Below are 16,993 nucleotides of genomic sequence, written 5' to 3' on the forward strand. Positions count from 1 at the left end.
AAAATAGTCAGCATGCCCTGCAGCTGAGCAATAAACGCCACATTAGCTCAGAAATTAATAACTCGGAACTCTATTACTCAAAATGTAACTTGAAAAATATTTTTAAGATATACATCAGAGAACATAGCTTACACAAATTTGGATCAGAAACCATGTTCCTAAAGCCAGTTTCACATAGCTCTAAAGAAAACAAAGAGACAACATGAAGTAAAGATGTAACAAAAGAGGAAGCACAAACAAATGAAATGATTTAACTTACACTCCAACCAGAAGATTCCAAAGGGATTGAAGAATCACATATACACAAGAAATATCGTACAACAACAGATTTGTGACGAAGAAAAACTCACAAAAATTTTGCAACCTGCACACAGAGCACCTCGAGATACAAAACAGAGTTCCATCGTGGATAAAAAGAATAAATGAAACTGGCTAAAGCACCACACCCTGAAGGGGAATTCACAACATTTCAGCGAAAAGGCCCAACAGGCTCCCACTAGCGACCGCAGCACGAGCTTGAAAATGCTACAATCCTAGCAACTTCGAAAATCTATCTGAAACATTTGCTATTACAAAGCCAGCAAATACCTGCAAGAACACACAAGCGGCCACAACTAGGTAAGTTTATAAGCAGTCTGGCTGTTATTAATATCCAATCAGATAAAAACCTGAATTTGGAGATAGTTGCCATTGCGATATTCGCAGATACATCGCCTATACTGTGGTGGCATAGCGCTTATACCGCTTATACTATTTTATTTATACCCCCTAAAACTTAGACGTCGTTATTTTATTGCCCTCAATTCAGGGAGCANCTGCGCCGGGTATCAGTCCCACGGTTAGCGAGGCTGTCAGACTTGTGACAGTGACCCGCATCCGTTCGACCGCCAAACGTAAAGACGCGTAGACTTTCCCAAAAATGGCACTATCGGCACCCCGCCACACTGAGTGACCCACCACTGACCGGACTGGAGGTTCAGCGACCTTTGATAGAACCCAGCGGCTGGAGGGTCGATCAATTGAGTGACTAAAACGGCGTATTGGTACTTCAACTTAGAGTGGGTGAGGCGCACAAATAGCTGGAGGGTCCAACTCTGCGGTGAACCGGGCGGGCTGGAGGCGTCAGGATTGTGGTGATCCCGCTGCTTGAAGGGGGGTCAGACTCTGAGTGACTCGCCGGACCTATAGCGATCAGACTTGAGTGACCTCAACGGCTTGGCGAGTCGGTAACCTTGATGATCTCCGCGCTTGTGTGGGTCAGATTGAAGTGACCCACGGACTTGGAGGGTCAGATGAAGTGGACCCATGATGGTGAGGTGCAGATTGAATGATCCGTAAACATTTCTAATCTTTTCGGTCCGCCACCGTCCTTGAACACTTTGGCTTCCAGTTTGATTCGCGTAGTATTTTATTATTCTTATGTGTTCCACCGGCTACCTACATATCTGAGAAGTGCCCCTCTTAACATTCATTGTTCCCAGTGCACTAGTAATATACCAAGCCATTACACTATATACATTTGGTATTAGTTCAAAATTGAGAGCCTTTCTCTTTTCTTTTCAAGATATTTCGCGCAGAGTTTACGATATAAAGAGTTCTTTTTGACAAGCAATGGAGAAAGTTTGCGACATTGCACACGAGAAGTACTCTTAAACCCTGGCATCTTCAGGAGCATAAAGATGGTGATGTGTCTGAGCTATGATGGGTTTCGCGATAGTACAAAACCATATGATTCCATGTTCGACACCATCTTTGGACTTGCAGACTCAAATCCAGAAATCCACCAACAAAGGTGGCGGCTAGGCGGTCTCAAAAATTCATGAGGACGGCGAGAAATGGAAATTTAGACTCAAACGACATCCAGGCCCCTGCCAAACTTGCGAGATGTCTACTGCTAATGTGATGCTTAGAAGCGGGCAGGCTTAACGACCCTGAACAGGTTAGCGCTCTGAGACCAGAAATTCTTCGAAGTCTGCTAAAATTGTTCTAAGACGAGACAATACTCCAAATAGCCAGCGAAGAGAAATTCTATGATTCGTCATCCTTTCAGAAACTCCTCTGAAGGTTACTTTGCTTCCACATCCAAACAGATCTCGAGCTATTCCCAAACATGTCAAAAAGGGATGTCCACGAAAGAGACGAGCGGGGACTTATACCATCTTCCAATTATCCTCAATATGCAGGGGTAGTTGCATCTTTCGTCTTCTATAACTTCAGACTGACCTATGGGAAATATAGAATATCGAGTGTACCTGTGTTGATGCAGATGATTCAGGAGATGTGGCGAGGCCTCTGAGTTAGCTTCAGACCAGTTGAAAACTTGTTTTCGCAATGATTCCCACAGCGGTAAGTTAGAAGCTTGCGGCACTGATAAATAAACTATACTTGAGGTCTCTAATAAACCTCGCCCGTATTGGGAGGCTTTTCCGGACAAACCCGCGGCCTCACTGAACATACATTCACAGCATGCGTTTAGTGTGACGATGCTTGGATCGTTATGCTCACTCGAGTAAACAGAGCAAGTGAGAGCTTCTGCAACTTATAATGTTGTTCTATTGTAATCAGAAACGCTTACTATTATAAGCAAGCTGAAAACTCGTGGTTTCCCCCGCCGATCAGCAATTATGGGATACATGGTCGAAAAATGCTTCAATTGAGACTTTTAGGGAGGATATTACCAATGTTTTGCGATCTCCGTAATCAATCGGGTCAAATTTTCAAATTTATGGATAATTGACTGCTTAACTGTTGTGTGTCCGTGATTACCAACACAAAACAAAAGAAGAGAGAGAACAAGACGAACTAACCGAAGGATACATGGGATGCCTAAGTTTTTTAGTATGGTGTGACAGACCTTTCGGCCAATATTGAAGTATAATAACCTAATTTTATGAGGTTGGTTATTTGTTCGGCTCATTAAATAGCACTGAGTATATGTTGCGTTTTATTTGGGTTTTTTTGATCGCCTTTAGTTAGTTATCTGATGGCGTTTTAAAAATGAGCGCAAAGAAGATAAAAAGCGAATGGCCGCGGGATTCGTGTAGAAGTTATACAACATCCACGTTAGTTACTGGCTACGCTGGAATTTTTGGCCTGATTTATTATAATGTTGAGTTTCTACATTCATCTGGCTTATGAATCTTCTCATTTGAGCGTGTATTTACTTCGTTGTTTTCTGAATGGAATCTTTTTGTGCGGCATGTCTAGTGCTATGCTCGCCATGTTAAATAATGATAAGAATATCTTCGTATCTTATCACACTACTCATAGCTTTGAATTTCGCACATGATATCCTATATAGATACTTATACTCAACGAAATTTATCAAATCAAAGTCAGGAGCATATATTTCCTCTGAATGAAATATAGACTGTGAGCTTTGACGTCTTCGCCATGCTGATGTAGGCCTATCACTCCAATGAAAGATAATAATAAGTATATTCTAAAGCATTTCCAAAAATTACTTGAACACCATTTACAGAGAGTGAGCCAGCCGCAGGCTGCAGCTGAGGTCGAAATAGAGATCGACCACACTTTAGCTCAGAAATTAATAACTCGGGCAACCTCTAATTAGGGTCTTCTCGCAAAAATGTAACTATCGAAAATATTTTTCAGGATATACATTTATAACAACAGAGGATAACAGGTCAGTCTTAACATTGGTACAATTGGATCGAGAACCTATGTTCCTAAACGCAGTTTTCGACATAGACTCTACTAAGAAAAACAAAGAGAGAACATCAAGTAAAAATGTAAGCTCTCCAAATAGAGCAAGCACAAACAAATTTAAATGACTTTAACCTTACACTCCAACCACCCAGAAGACTTGCCAAAGGACTTAGAAATCAGCATATCACACATAAATATCGTAGCAACAACAGATTTGTGACCGAAGAAAACTCCACGGAGAGGAATTTTGCAAGCCTCCACACAGAGCCACGGGCTCGAGATACAAAATTCTATGGAGTTCAATTTCGTGGATATAAAGCTAAGAAACTGCTAAACAGCACACCCCTCGAGGGGAATTCCACCAACATTTCAGCGAAAAAGAACAGGGCTCCCCACTAGCGACCCGGCACCAACGACGCTTGGAGAGAGGGCTACAAATATCTAAGGAGAGCTTCGAAGAAATCTATCTAAGAAACATTTGCTAAACAGCAAGCCCAGCAATATATTCAGAACACACACCAACCGGGCAGCGAGAACCGCACAACATAGGTAAGTTCTATAAGCAGTTCCTGCTGTTATTATATCCAATCTAAGAAACTCTGAAATTGGAGATAATTCTGTTGCCATTTCGCGATTAATCTCGCCAGATTACATCGCCTATACTGTGGTGGCTATGGCGCTACTCATGCACCGCTTTATATCCACATTTACTTTATACCTTTTCCATTAACCAACTTATTGTCCGTCGTTATTTTTATTGCCCTCCAATTCTAGGGAGAGCAAGTTAGCCCCCCCCTCCCGGCGCCAGAAAGCTAACCTGAAGCAAAAAGGTAATTCATAGTCATGATTCTCACATGACATCTCGACTTAACAAGAAAATAATTTCGTCCAGATGTCAAGGGGTGTAGGTGCCAAATAAATTTGTTTAGAGCGTACAAGTGGCTACACCCTCATAGAAAGGTAAGGGGACGTATTTCTGATTAAACCTTCATTATCTGTGCAAGATTGAGGTGCAACAAGAAAATGAATGAAAGAAATATCGTCAACCATGAAGGATTGATGTGTATGTTTGTGTATTTGTATGCATGCATATGTGAGCTAACAGCTAACATAAAATGGGATATAGAATCAAGAGAAGGGGAAAAAAGAAAAAGAAAAACAAGATATGAAGCATTGGAACCAAATTTAGAGCAAATTTTGTGGACATTGAACAGAAAGGTTTTCTTTTGGGCTGGAAGTTCATAATGGTTGGAACGGTGAATATGACATGGAACATATCACTCGTAAATCGTAATCATATGCATGATCTGTAATTATCTTCTTATCATGAAGAACCTTCAGGGAACAAGTTCAAAAATAGTAAAACAAGTAACTACTGCATGCGAAAATTTAGACATGCACTTCTGGCAAATTGTTAACTGCAATCAACTTGCACATGTGGCAATAATTTATATTTACATGTCCTGGCAAGAAGAAACAGCCATTGTGGAATACTGATTGCCATTTATAGGTTCATGAATCATGACCTGTTTCTTATTCGGTGTGCAAAGAAATATCCTTAAACATGCATACTTATGTGTACAGTGTAAAATAACATGATTAACAGTCCTGTGCTCAACACACCAAAAAAATACCTGAGCTGAACCAAGAATATACACTGCTGAATAATGACGGCCATGGATCAACATATCTGCAACCATTGCGAGTGGTATTGTTAGGGACATGCCCAGAGTGGCCACTAAAGGAGTAGTCCATACCACACATAAAGCCCTGCAAGGACAATTAATATGAATCAGAATAACTAATATCATGCTTAAATATAGTCATAGTTGTAACCTACCAAAAGTAGTCTGAGAGTACACTTCCAATAAGACCATTAGCAAGGACAACTTCATCCATTTTAAGTGAGTGTGGTATTGTGAACTTGGGTTCAATCCCCAATGCAGTCAAGGGCCAAACTGAAAAAGGAAAGGAAATAGTAGCTTAAAAACACAAACATAAAGTAGTTGATTATCAGGTGTTAATCTAGAAAGCTCAGACATTGAACCAGAAAAAAAGATAACAACTTTTACATATCTGCTGCACTGTAAAATTTAAGTCCTTCACAGTTACTAGATTGCACAACAAAGTAAGATGATAACAAACTGCAGAAGAAGTCAGCATAAATAATCTCCAAAAAGAGGGTTCAGAAAGAAGGCGATTTCCATGTTAATGTTAATACCTAGACCAAAGATGCGAGAAGTCTGCACATCAATACAGTTGTCTACATGCAAATGCACATTAGCAAATACCAAAAGTGGCGGAGCTAGGATTTTCGGTAAGGGGGGTCCAACCTAAAAGAGGGGAAAACGTGGACAACGTACCAGAATAAGGACTGATTGAGTATGAGAGATGGATGTAGAGGAATGCAAACAGGCAGATGCACGTGAAGTGACGCTTGAGAGAAATCCAAATGACTCGAGATCTGTTCGCAATTTGTTTGCAACTCAAGAGAGGAACAAAAGAATTTTCAGAAAATTTGGGGGTTTACTCATTTTACTGCTTATGATTTATGAAGTTATTATTAACCAGGTTCCTTTTTGGGTTATTGTATACATACCCCTTAAAGTATGCGTTTGCACTTCCCCTCAATTCTCAATATTTTCAAAATTATCATCAATCATCAAGTACTTTGGAAGAGAGAAAAAAAACTTCCAAAATCAATAAATCATTAACTTCGATAGGTTAATTTGTAGCTTCAATGTGAAAATATCAGCAAAATAGTCAAATATATACTCATCATGTCCAACAAAGTTGAGGAGAATAATCTTTTGCCAAAGTTGATTATTAGAATTTAGTTTGCAATATTTATTTTTGGGATAGATTTTTCAAGTGTGTTGTTTGTGAGAAAATTGGATGAATAATTGCGAGAAATGTATTTGATTTTATTCTCTCTAACTGATTTAGAAAAAGAATGGTTTACAATTCTCTCAAAGTAATCTCTCTCTAACAGGCTTAGAAAAAGAAATTACAAATATTCTCAATCGGAATCCCGGTTTATAAAAGAGAAGAAGATCGACGGAGATTTTCCCCCTTGTTTAAAACTGGGTTCTTCACGGTAGCGATGAGATGCCTCCCTCGATGTTCGTAACAAGTTTGTTTCTCGTTGATGATCCGAACGTCTCACTTCACTGGAACGGTTGATGGAACTTGTGTGGTATGTATGAAAAGAACTCTTAACGAGTTTTATAATTCAGTGCGAGTTTTTTTAAACTCTGTGAAAGAGTTGATTTGAAACCAAAAATTCAGTTAGTAAGCCAAGATCTAAGCTCCAAGATCTCTGTTGCTGATGATGAAAACTCTCTAATGATGAATGTCGATTTCCTTTTAGATTTTTCGATTTCTAAAAAAATTTCGAACTCAGCAGAGTTTTTCGCCATTTATAAGGGTTTTAGGGGTGTAACCGCCCCTAATATCTCTCCTTAATAGGGTGTAACCGCCCTCATTTCGTGGAAAACGGTTTTGAAACCGTTCAAGGGTTTATAAGGGGTGTAATCGCCCCCTAAAATCTCTTCATAATGGGTGTAACTTACCCTATTAAGTGGAGATACGGTTTTGAAACCCTTCAGGTTCTGTTTGAACCAGTCAAACGCTAAAAGTGACGTTCTAGGCCCGCTCTGCGTTTTAGACCTGAAACACAGAGTTGGGCATATGCTTGAGGCTGAAAACGCCGTGTTCGCATAGCGTTATGAATCTGAAACACAGAAATGACCTCTGCCTTTTGGAATTTAAAGAGATAGTTGACTTCTAATCCCTTTCATTAGAGCATTAGCAGAGATCGTTATTTTATAATCTCCACATTAGCTCTTTAAAATGTGGGAGTCATCAGATTGTAACTCCCGCAGTTGTTTATGAAGACTGCTGAATCAGTATTTCCATCGATTGTCGTGAAGATCGTCGAATTATAACTTTCTCGATCTACATGAAAATCTTCTAATTGTAGCCTTTATTTGTTGATTTGATTGTGGAATTGTTATTATGGAAGTCGACAAATTGTAATTGCCATTATTGGTGTTTGATAGGGATCAGCTATCTTTAGTGATTTTTAGACAGCCTACATATGCGTGATGTTTTTTGAGAGAAGTGTGCATGACGTTGGGGTATATTTTGCAAATATGGAAAAGTCAAGTGGGGTCCAAGGCCCCTTTGAGCCTTAGCTAGCTCCGCCCATGAATACTAATGTTTAGTTACCTAACCCACTAGTTGACACATAAACAATAAATAATTTAATGTTTAGTACTCAGTTATACATTAATAAGAACATTATGTAGCAGAACGATATAGACCTATTACTTGATATGTAACTAAACAATAAAAAAGAATGTAAAATTTTCATATTATTTAGGAAAATGTATTAGTATGCATTAGCATGTTGCATATGAAGTATTAAAAATATATAACTCATCAATTTAAGAAAACGCCAATCAACACACTCTGGCCATTGCATTCATCTCCTAACACGTGAAGCATTAATTCAGGTCTCCTTGAGTGATTCATAACCTTGAAAGTGTGTGCGCGTGTATATCTGTGGGTATGTGTCGGGTAGGTACGGTGGTGCCGGTGCAGTGGGTGGAGGGAAGAAGAGTACTTATTTCAATTATTATTTTGGGCTTAAATTTTCTTTTTCACATTTCTATTTTTTGTTTGAAAAGAAAACTGCCTTTTTCTAATTTTTAGTTTTCAATGCGTCCATTCTCTTTCTCATTAACATTGTAATTAGATAAATTATTGGAATAATGACGCAAGGAAGGGGGGGGGGGGGGGTAAAGAAGCGGGGGAAAAAGGCTTTAAAGTCAAATGTTAAGCAGTAGACTGGGGGAGGTTCAGTTTAATTTCACTTGGTTGCAAATCGATTTATGTAATGGGTTGCAAGTTATTTCTTAATCTATAATGGTTATTAAGACGTTAATACAACTCAAACTAGTTCTCTCTAAATCTCTGAAACTATTTTTTCTACCCAACTTTATAAACCAAAAACTATCAGTTTAAGATTTTGTTTGTAGCAAAGAAACAATAACATAGTATATCACCTTATTTGCATCAGGAAAATCTTATATACTTCACAGATATGTAAAAATCAAGAGTGGTGATATAAATATTCTTAGTATAAGGAATATTTCATATTAAAATAATGACATTTCTACAACAATGTAACAAGTTATTAGAAAGAAATTTAGATCAATTTCTTCTCAAATTTTTATCTACGTATTTCATCAATTCCAGTTAGACTGATGAGATAATATTGTAAGCTTCAAAAACAAAAAGGAGAAAGTGATTTAATAGTAATCTGTTCACCAATCAAAGAGATGGTTCCTTAAAGAAACAACAAGAGAAGACTATGCATAATAAGCAAACGAAAACACCAAACTAAAATTAAAGATAATTGACGTAGGAGGCAGAAACTATTTTGAAGTAAGCTCAGACTTACCAAGCCACCAAAGAGCCACTAGAGTGAAAAGTCCAACGTATCCAAACAATTTTTGGACATCAGCCTTTTCACCTTCCTCTCCGGAGAACTTTTTAAGTAGTACTGTGATTAAATATTACTATAATCAGAGGTAGCAAAGAGAATAATGTTAAAATCATGCAACATGCATAAGTGCACATGCAGACAAAAACAAGAGGAGGCAGGGAGAGAAGGAAATATCTAACCGGTAAATAGACCATATGACATAGCAGAAAGAAGACCAAAAAGATCTCCTACAAGAGACCGCTCGTCGTTCCTACACAATGGAAACTTTTAAAGCCCAGGAATGACGAATGAAAGCAAATATTTTATATTACAGTTTGAATGGGGAAAGTGAAGGAAATTATCAGTTGTTAGGAACCATACGCACAAACCTAGCAGTCAGATTCTTTAAAGATATGAAACACGTGGATCACAAAATAAAATCTATTTTATATCTTGGAAGGTTTTCTTCATCCCAAATCAAAGTGACATATGAATGAAAGAACTTACCCAGAAGAGCTCAACTGAGAATCGTCTCTTGCCCAAGTCTTTCCTAAAGTTGTCATTGCGACTCCAGCCATGCTGACAAAAACAGCAACTATTTTCGCTACGCTCAAGGTGTCTTGACCAAGAAGCGCACCAATAAAAAGAGTAAAAAGCCCTGAAGTTGAAGAAAGTACTGTAGTACTCGCCACACTGGTCCGTGCAAGCGCAGCATTTGATAAATACTGTCTCCATCGATATCAGATATAAAGTAAGTACCCAAGTCTGGCTTGATCTAATGTAAGCAAATAAACAACATATTTATTTGTACTATTTGTTGGGTCTGATGGATGTAACTTCTTTAATCTAAAAAGAAAGAGTTGTATACATAACTTGCAGAGCATTAAAGAACCAAATCACTTTCAAGTTTCTACTAATGATGTAAGGATGTTGAGAACAATACATTTGCTAGTTTTACAAATTATGTTGTTAAAAACTTTAGATCATAAGCAATATTAACTAAATCAGAATCCATGGGTAGTCCATCAGTTCTGGCAACCAATATTCTCATAGCTGTTAAGTTTAGAATATACAACCAACATATAGGAGATATATGGCTCAAGCTGCCGCGGGGTAAATTTAAACTAGCAAATAAGGCTTATTTGTTTGGAGGAAAAAAAATTACCTCTGTTACAAACCAAATGGGAGCAAGATACAATGAGTATAAAGCAATTTCCCTTGTAGTAAGCTCTTTGTTCTCCTTCAACGCTATAACGTTAGATTCATCTTGGAGTTCAGCAATAAAAGGATTTTCTTCCTCGGATGAAGAAAGGACTATGGTGCTATCTTTCTTAGTCAAATGTGCTTGCACTCCCATTTCCAAGATTTTTTGCATTGTACCAAAGTTTAGTGGTGAATCAAGTCCTGCAGATATTTTAACAGCACTGGGAAGTATGTTGTTCTTGCGCTTTTTCAGTGAATTACACAACCAATCCTTGAAAAATGCTATTGGAAGATATACAACCATAAGGGAGGCCCCCAGATAAGTAACTGCGAATGGTTGCTTGTAGTCTGTAAATATACCCTGTATAATGAACAGTAGCAAGTTCAAAAGCTAGCTTTGATGAAAGTCAGAGCAGCAAGTTAAATCACTGGAATGCAGAAGTATATAAGTGCATAAGTATGAAACTATGTACACCAATGCATAAATGCATCAAGGAATAACTCCTACTACTCACTAGATACAGCAAAAACTGAGCAAATGAAACCTAATACCTTAACTACTAAAATTATTTATCCCGAAAAGATCTGTTCTCATATTTATTCTCAAATATCAACAATCAATCAGTAATCACCACAACTTTATTTTATATTTTGAAACCAGTGACATTGACGACGAAGGAACATTTACAAAGAATAAATCAGTAGGGACGAGGCCGTTGACAAAAGACTGGAACCCATAGGATATTGACAGAGAAAAGCTATGTTACAAGGAGATCAAATGAAGAAGGATAGGCATCCAAGAACATAGACAGGGAAAAAAATTCAGTGATCAATAACCACAGACATAAAAAGGAGGGCCTAGTCATGAAGAAAATCTCATGGGTCAAAGTTGTAGCCATGGAGAAGAGGAACATGCCACAAAGGGCCATGTTGTAGAAGAAGCCAGGAACGTGGTACAAAGACTTTAGTAAGTATTGTGATATCCAAGTATCAGATATGCACCGGATACAAGTACAAAGACTTTAGTAAGTATCCATCCAAGATAGCTCCAAATTCATGTTGCTAGTTGCAAATCTCCATAAATAGCAAACATTACTAGCCTTTTCCTAGTGTTTCTTTGAAAAGGCATTAGTCCATTCCTCTATAATTTTCATATTAACCACTATTCCATTCTTCATAAACCCTTTTTCTTCTAATAGCCTCAAGGTCCTCTCTGTACCCTACACCAAAAGCCTATGCTAACTTAATTTTCATTAAAGTTGCGGATAGTTTCAAAGGTAGAGGCAACGAAAAGAACTGTTTATTTGCTGCTTTGTCTAGTTTGCTTACAAGACTATAATCCACATCAGAAAGTTTGCTTTTTATTGTCTTCCAAGAAAAATCACCGCACAGACCAAGTCAGAACGTAAAATTACAAATTCATTCATTGTCATTTTCCTTTTCCTGAAATGCCACCAAGTATTCCATTCGCCTAAGACGAAGTGAAGCTTTTACACACACCGTCTGCACGAGGGTAGGCGAATGGTGATCCATTGCTAACGAGGAGCGAATCAACATGAGATGCTCTTCCCAGAGGTGGTATGAATATAGTGTCAAGTGATTCACTTAGTATTAGGTCACGGTTGTTATTACAATCATTTTACCCCTTTTCTTGTAAGTTTCACACGAGGAATCAAACAATTTACCTACTTGCTAATCTCCTTCCTATCTAATGAAACTTTGTGTTCATGATGATTCTTCATAAGTACTTCAAAGCTAAAATTACACAGAAATACCTCAAAAGAGCTAAAACTAAAGAAGAAGAGCGGAAAAAAAATTGAACCTGGGTGACTTCAGCTGAGGAAACCCAGATAACAACAACAGCCCCAATCAGAAACAACCCAGCTCTATATCTCCAGCTCATCTTCTTGTTCAAAAAAAAAACAAAAATTTCGAATCAAAGAAGCCCTAGAATCGAATACTAGAGAAAAACCCAGAGAATCTCCAGGATCTCGCCTTGCTGGAGACAAACCCTAGATTCAACCCCAGCGAACCCCATTAGCCAGCAGAGATCTCGGGAGCTCAAACGTTACAAAAAAAAAAAAAATTCTCTCTCTCTCTCTCTCTTCTTTTTTTTTTTTTTTTTTTAACTCTTTTTTTTTTTTTTTTTTTTGAACTCCTTTTTTTGGATTGGTTGCTGGTATGAGATAGTGAAGTTTTGGTAATAAGGGAAGCAGAGATCTAAATGGAGTCCTTGTTTATGTCTAGTTTAAGGCATGGCGCGGGATTTTACAAGAAACCCCTTCACTTGTACCCTGTTTTCCAAATAACGCCCTCATTTGAAAAATTGAACAGATTATCTTTTTCAAGCTCCAACCGTAAGCAAAATGGACAAATTTTCAAAACCAACCTATTTGGAGTTTTATTCCCCAAAAACGACCCCATTCAAAAATAATTAATAAAACTGAATGGGGTCGTTTTTTGGGAATAAAAATCCAAATAGGTTGGTTTTGAAAATTTGTCCTAAGCAAAATCTATTTCTCCGTACGAATGAGAGAACTTGAGATTCAATATTTATATTACGAGTGGTACTACAGGCACACCCCCAACCACATATTGGGGTACACCCCCTCTCTCAGCTACAGTACACGGGGCCCACTTTAGATTTTTTTAAAAATCTAAAGTGGGCCTCGTTCACTGTAGCTGAGAGAGGGGGTGTGCCCCAAGGTGTGGTTGGGAGTGTGTCTGTAGTGTTTTCCTTATATTACAGTAATGCTACAGTTGTATTTTACTGTAGTGTTATTACTGTAGCAAATTAGGAAGAGAATATAATTTTTTTTAAAATACTGTAGCATTTTAAAAACGATAGCAGGGACGGGAGTTGTCGCAGTCTAAAATTTTTTTTTAAAATACTGTAACATTTAAAATCGTTATTAACTATAACGGGAAAAAGTCTTGTGTGCTTTGTACGGTATTCACGGCTAGTAGAATACAATACAACAATACTTAGACATAAATGTATGAAAGTATGTTGATATATGATATAAGATGCATGCATCGCTATGTCATGGATAATATTTTAATAAGCACATGGACATTATCAGTGTTCCACACAATTAGCCAAACTTTCTCTGTATCATTCCAATTTTATTAGATATATATGACTAGATAAAAGAGTGGATTGGTTTGCAATGAAGTACACTTTCTAGATTAGATTTTTATTTTGACCAAAAACCTTACGGCTTCTCTCTTTTTAAACGCTCCTTTCAGCTCCTAAATTTTGTGAATTTCGTTTGAAGAGCAAACCTTGTTGTAAAACTGCAATTTCATTAATAGCCGTGAACGAAGGGGTATTTGGATTGGGAAACTTTTTAGGTGAGGGGTTTATTGAAATAATTTCTTGTTATTTACCCTTTAAGAAAGCTTGGAGGTTTGACGCCAGGTGAGCTGCAGCTGTCTTTGCTTAGTTCGTCCGTAAGTCACTTTCCCCTTCTATAAGTTTACGTCACTCGTAAGGGGCTGTTTGTTTGCAAGGGAAAACCTGTCAAAATTGTTAGTTTTAGCAGGCTTTCTTGTAAAAACGTCTTTAAAAGATGTGTTTTTGCAAGAAAGCCTGTCAAAACTGACACTTTTAATAGACTTTCAACTCATTTCTCCTTCTAAAAGAGACAACCAAACGCGCTCTAAGGAGTCGTTATTTATGCAAAAAGAATTGAAAGTTTACGAGCTTCAACCCCCTGTGACAAGTCAATGAGTCCGTGTACGAGTTTGAGGCCAAAGTGGGCCGGTAAAATGAACTGGGCCGGGTTAGTGGATCAATTAGATGATTTTCGAATTGATAGTAATTATTGGTTCAAAATGGTTATTCAAGAGAAGTGATTGTTTTCTTGTCGAAATAAGTCACACAAAATGCAAAGTTTAAACGTTTTCTTCTTGAGTCAAAACAATGGGGAAATTTTTTTTTTTTAATAAGCTTTGATCCTAGATGCAAAGTTTACCCGTTTTCTTCCTGACGGGAAACAAGAAAAAAAAAAAGTTTATAAGTTTTGATTCTAGGAAAGTATGCCGAGAGAGACTACATTCCTTGCTCTATTGACCATAAAAATAGCATTATTGCTGATTCTTGCTCTTTATTCGAGTTTGGAGTTGAAGGTGTTGGATTTAAATCTAATATATGGACCAATATATTAAATAGACGTGTATTATGTGCTATCAATTATGGTTAGCCCATTAAAGTGAATTGATAATTATGAATAACTGATTCAGTTATAAATAGGGTTATTGTTCCCCAAATCTCTACCTATAATCTATTTTTGATTTCCCATCTTCAGAAGGATTAGAGTTTCTCTAAAAAAGATATATACATACAATATTTGAAAGATCTACATCTCAAAAACTCAAGAATGACATCATACTCTATGGATTCAAGTATGGTGCCATCTTCTTAATTATCTCAATAGTTTGACATGAACAATCTTGGGATTGATTAGGGTTTTATTTATTAAAGTAAAAGTTTATCTGTTCTTGATCTAACAATTGGTATCAAAGCGGTGTTCATGTTAATCTATTGAGAGTCAATTTTAATTTGTGATGTGATTTTCTTGTTTGTTCTCAAATCTAACAATATTTTCTTTTGCATTGTTTAATTTGAGAATAATATTTGGTAGTTCTTCCTCTTATATATAATCTTCATGATTTCGGATTCAAAAGGGTTATTATATTTTAAATTTTATGTATCCGATTTAGAAAAATTCATGTTTAATTGTTGTTTAATTTTGGATCAAAGTTTAAAAGATTTCAGGTTAGAAATCCTTAATTTAAAAAGATTTTGGAGATTCCTTGCTGGAGGCGGCCAACCTCCACCTTCAACCGAGCCAACTCGCTTTGGAGCTTCTCAATGGAAGCCGCTTGCTTGGCGTTGTGAGATTTGAACCCCTAAAGGAGTTTTTCCTTCGCATCCACTTCCCGACACCAACTAGCCTCGTTGTTGTTCAGCTCAGCCTCCAAGGTGACGACCATGTTCTCTACTTCCTCCCTGGTCGACTTCTCCTTGGCCAAGTCCGCTTGCACCTCCGAAGGGAAGTGTTACATGTGGGAGAACAGGGAGAACAACTCTGCCCCCACCAATGCCCCCCGAATCAGATAACTCTTGAGGGCCAAGTGCAAGCGGTCGCTTAGCATATCCCACAAGAACGCCTCGTCCTTCGGGAGGGCTAACTGACGGAAAGCTCGGACTTGGGAAGTCGTTGACGCCAAGACCAATCTCTCCATGTCGAGACACCTCCGCGACGAACCTGTCACCCTATGGGACCTCCCTGCGGGGCGAGCAGGGTAACGGAGGCACTCCGATCAGCAGGCCCTTGGATTTCTCCTAGAATTAGGGGTCAAGCTCCCCAATCCAGTGGCAGAAAGGTCTTATGTTTAAAACTATGTGGTTGTTATTATGTTTAAAACTATGTGGTTATGTTGCTTTTATGTCAAGTTTGCTACAATATAACTGTGTGTTAAGCCTGCTATTATGAAAAGTTTGCTATTATATGTGTTAAGTTTGCTACTATTTTGTTCGTTAATATAACTGCTATATATTTTAAACAGATAATGGTGATGAACATTATGGAACTTGTGGTCTTTATGGCAAGTCTTTGCCTACCAATATGGATGGGTGAAGTTATGGACTATGTTCATAACCTTGATGATTTGTTTGAAGTGTTAACTCATGTTGACGAAATTATGTTATGTTTAGGTTCTTCTTCTTTTTGTTGATAACAAAGGGGGAGAAATAGTTAAGTTTTATATTTTTTATTATGAATGTTAAAAACTTTGCATATATGCAGGGGGAGTAAGTATTACATGTTTTAAAATTTAATATGATGCATAAATTATTTGTTATCATCAAAAAGGGGGAGAATGTTGAATATCATTTCTCCATGATAATGTTTTGATGATAACAATTTATATTGTGTGTGCACTAACTTTCATATGCAGATTTCAATATCAGAATATGTACAAGTGCAAGTGAATATCAAGGCATTTTGAAGTGAAGAAAATGAAGAACAAAAGATAATGTATTTGAATTTTTCTTTACTTAGAATATTTGTACAAGCCTTGATCACACACACACGCACACACACACAATTTTAGAACACACTAACACAGGCTTAGTGTGTTGGTTAACTATAGAAATCCCCTATGTTAACCATTAGAATAGTAGTTAAAACTTAATTATAAAAACTCATTATTTCTGAATATTTGATCTTAATAGTCGACTAATTAGGATAGTAGTCGACTACTCATGTATATAACTCAAATACAAGTTTCTGTCTGTTTACAGTATAGTCGACTAATTAACATTATAGTCGACTACTGAAGAAAATGTTATTTTTCAAGTTTCTGTCAAATTACAGTATAGTCGACTAATGATCATTATAGTCGACTACTGAGAACATTTTCCGAAAACACAGAGTCTGTCTGAACTCAGTGTAGTCGACTAAGGACTACAGTAGTTGACTACAAGAGACAGTTTTTCAGTTTTCAGAATTTGAATATCTGACAGTTTTTGGCCGTTTTTAAACGTTTTTAAACTTTAAAAACTTGTCTTTTCAAGGGCTATATATAGGTTATTTGTTCAGAAAAATTGCACATGCTTACATA

General features: G+C 37.4%; 1 protein-coding gene across 1 annotated transcript; it reads right to left on the reverse strand.

Moving 5' to 3' along the window:
- Positions 90 to 12,496, reverse strand: LOC109835738 (uncharacterized vacuolar membrane protein YML018C). Its single transcript, XM_020403749.1, has 8 exons — positions 12,186 to 12,496; positions 10,326 to 10,724; positions 9,668 to 9,885; positions 9,361 to 9,431; positions 9,137 to 9,238; positions 5,510 to 5,627; positions 5,304 to 5,439; positions 90 to 588 (listed from the first exon to the last, which is right to left on the reverse strand). Exons 1-8 carry the CDS (start codon positions 12,264 to 12,266, stop codon positions 526 to 528), a joined length of 1,188 nt encoding a protein of 395 aa, XP_020259338.1. The 5' UTR covers positions 12,267 to 12,496; the 3' UTR covers positions 90 to 525.

Source organism: Asparagus officinalis, chromosome 3, assembly GCF_001876935.1.
Source record: "Asparagus officinalis chromosome 3, Aspof.V1, whole genome shotgun sequence".
NCBI lineage: Eukaryota > Viridiplantae > Streptophyta > Magnoliopsida > Asparagales > Asparagaceae > Asparagus > Asparagus officinalis.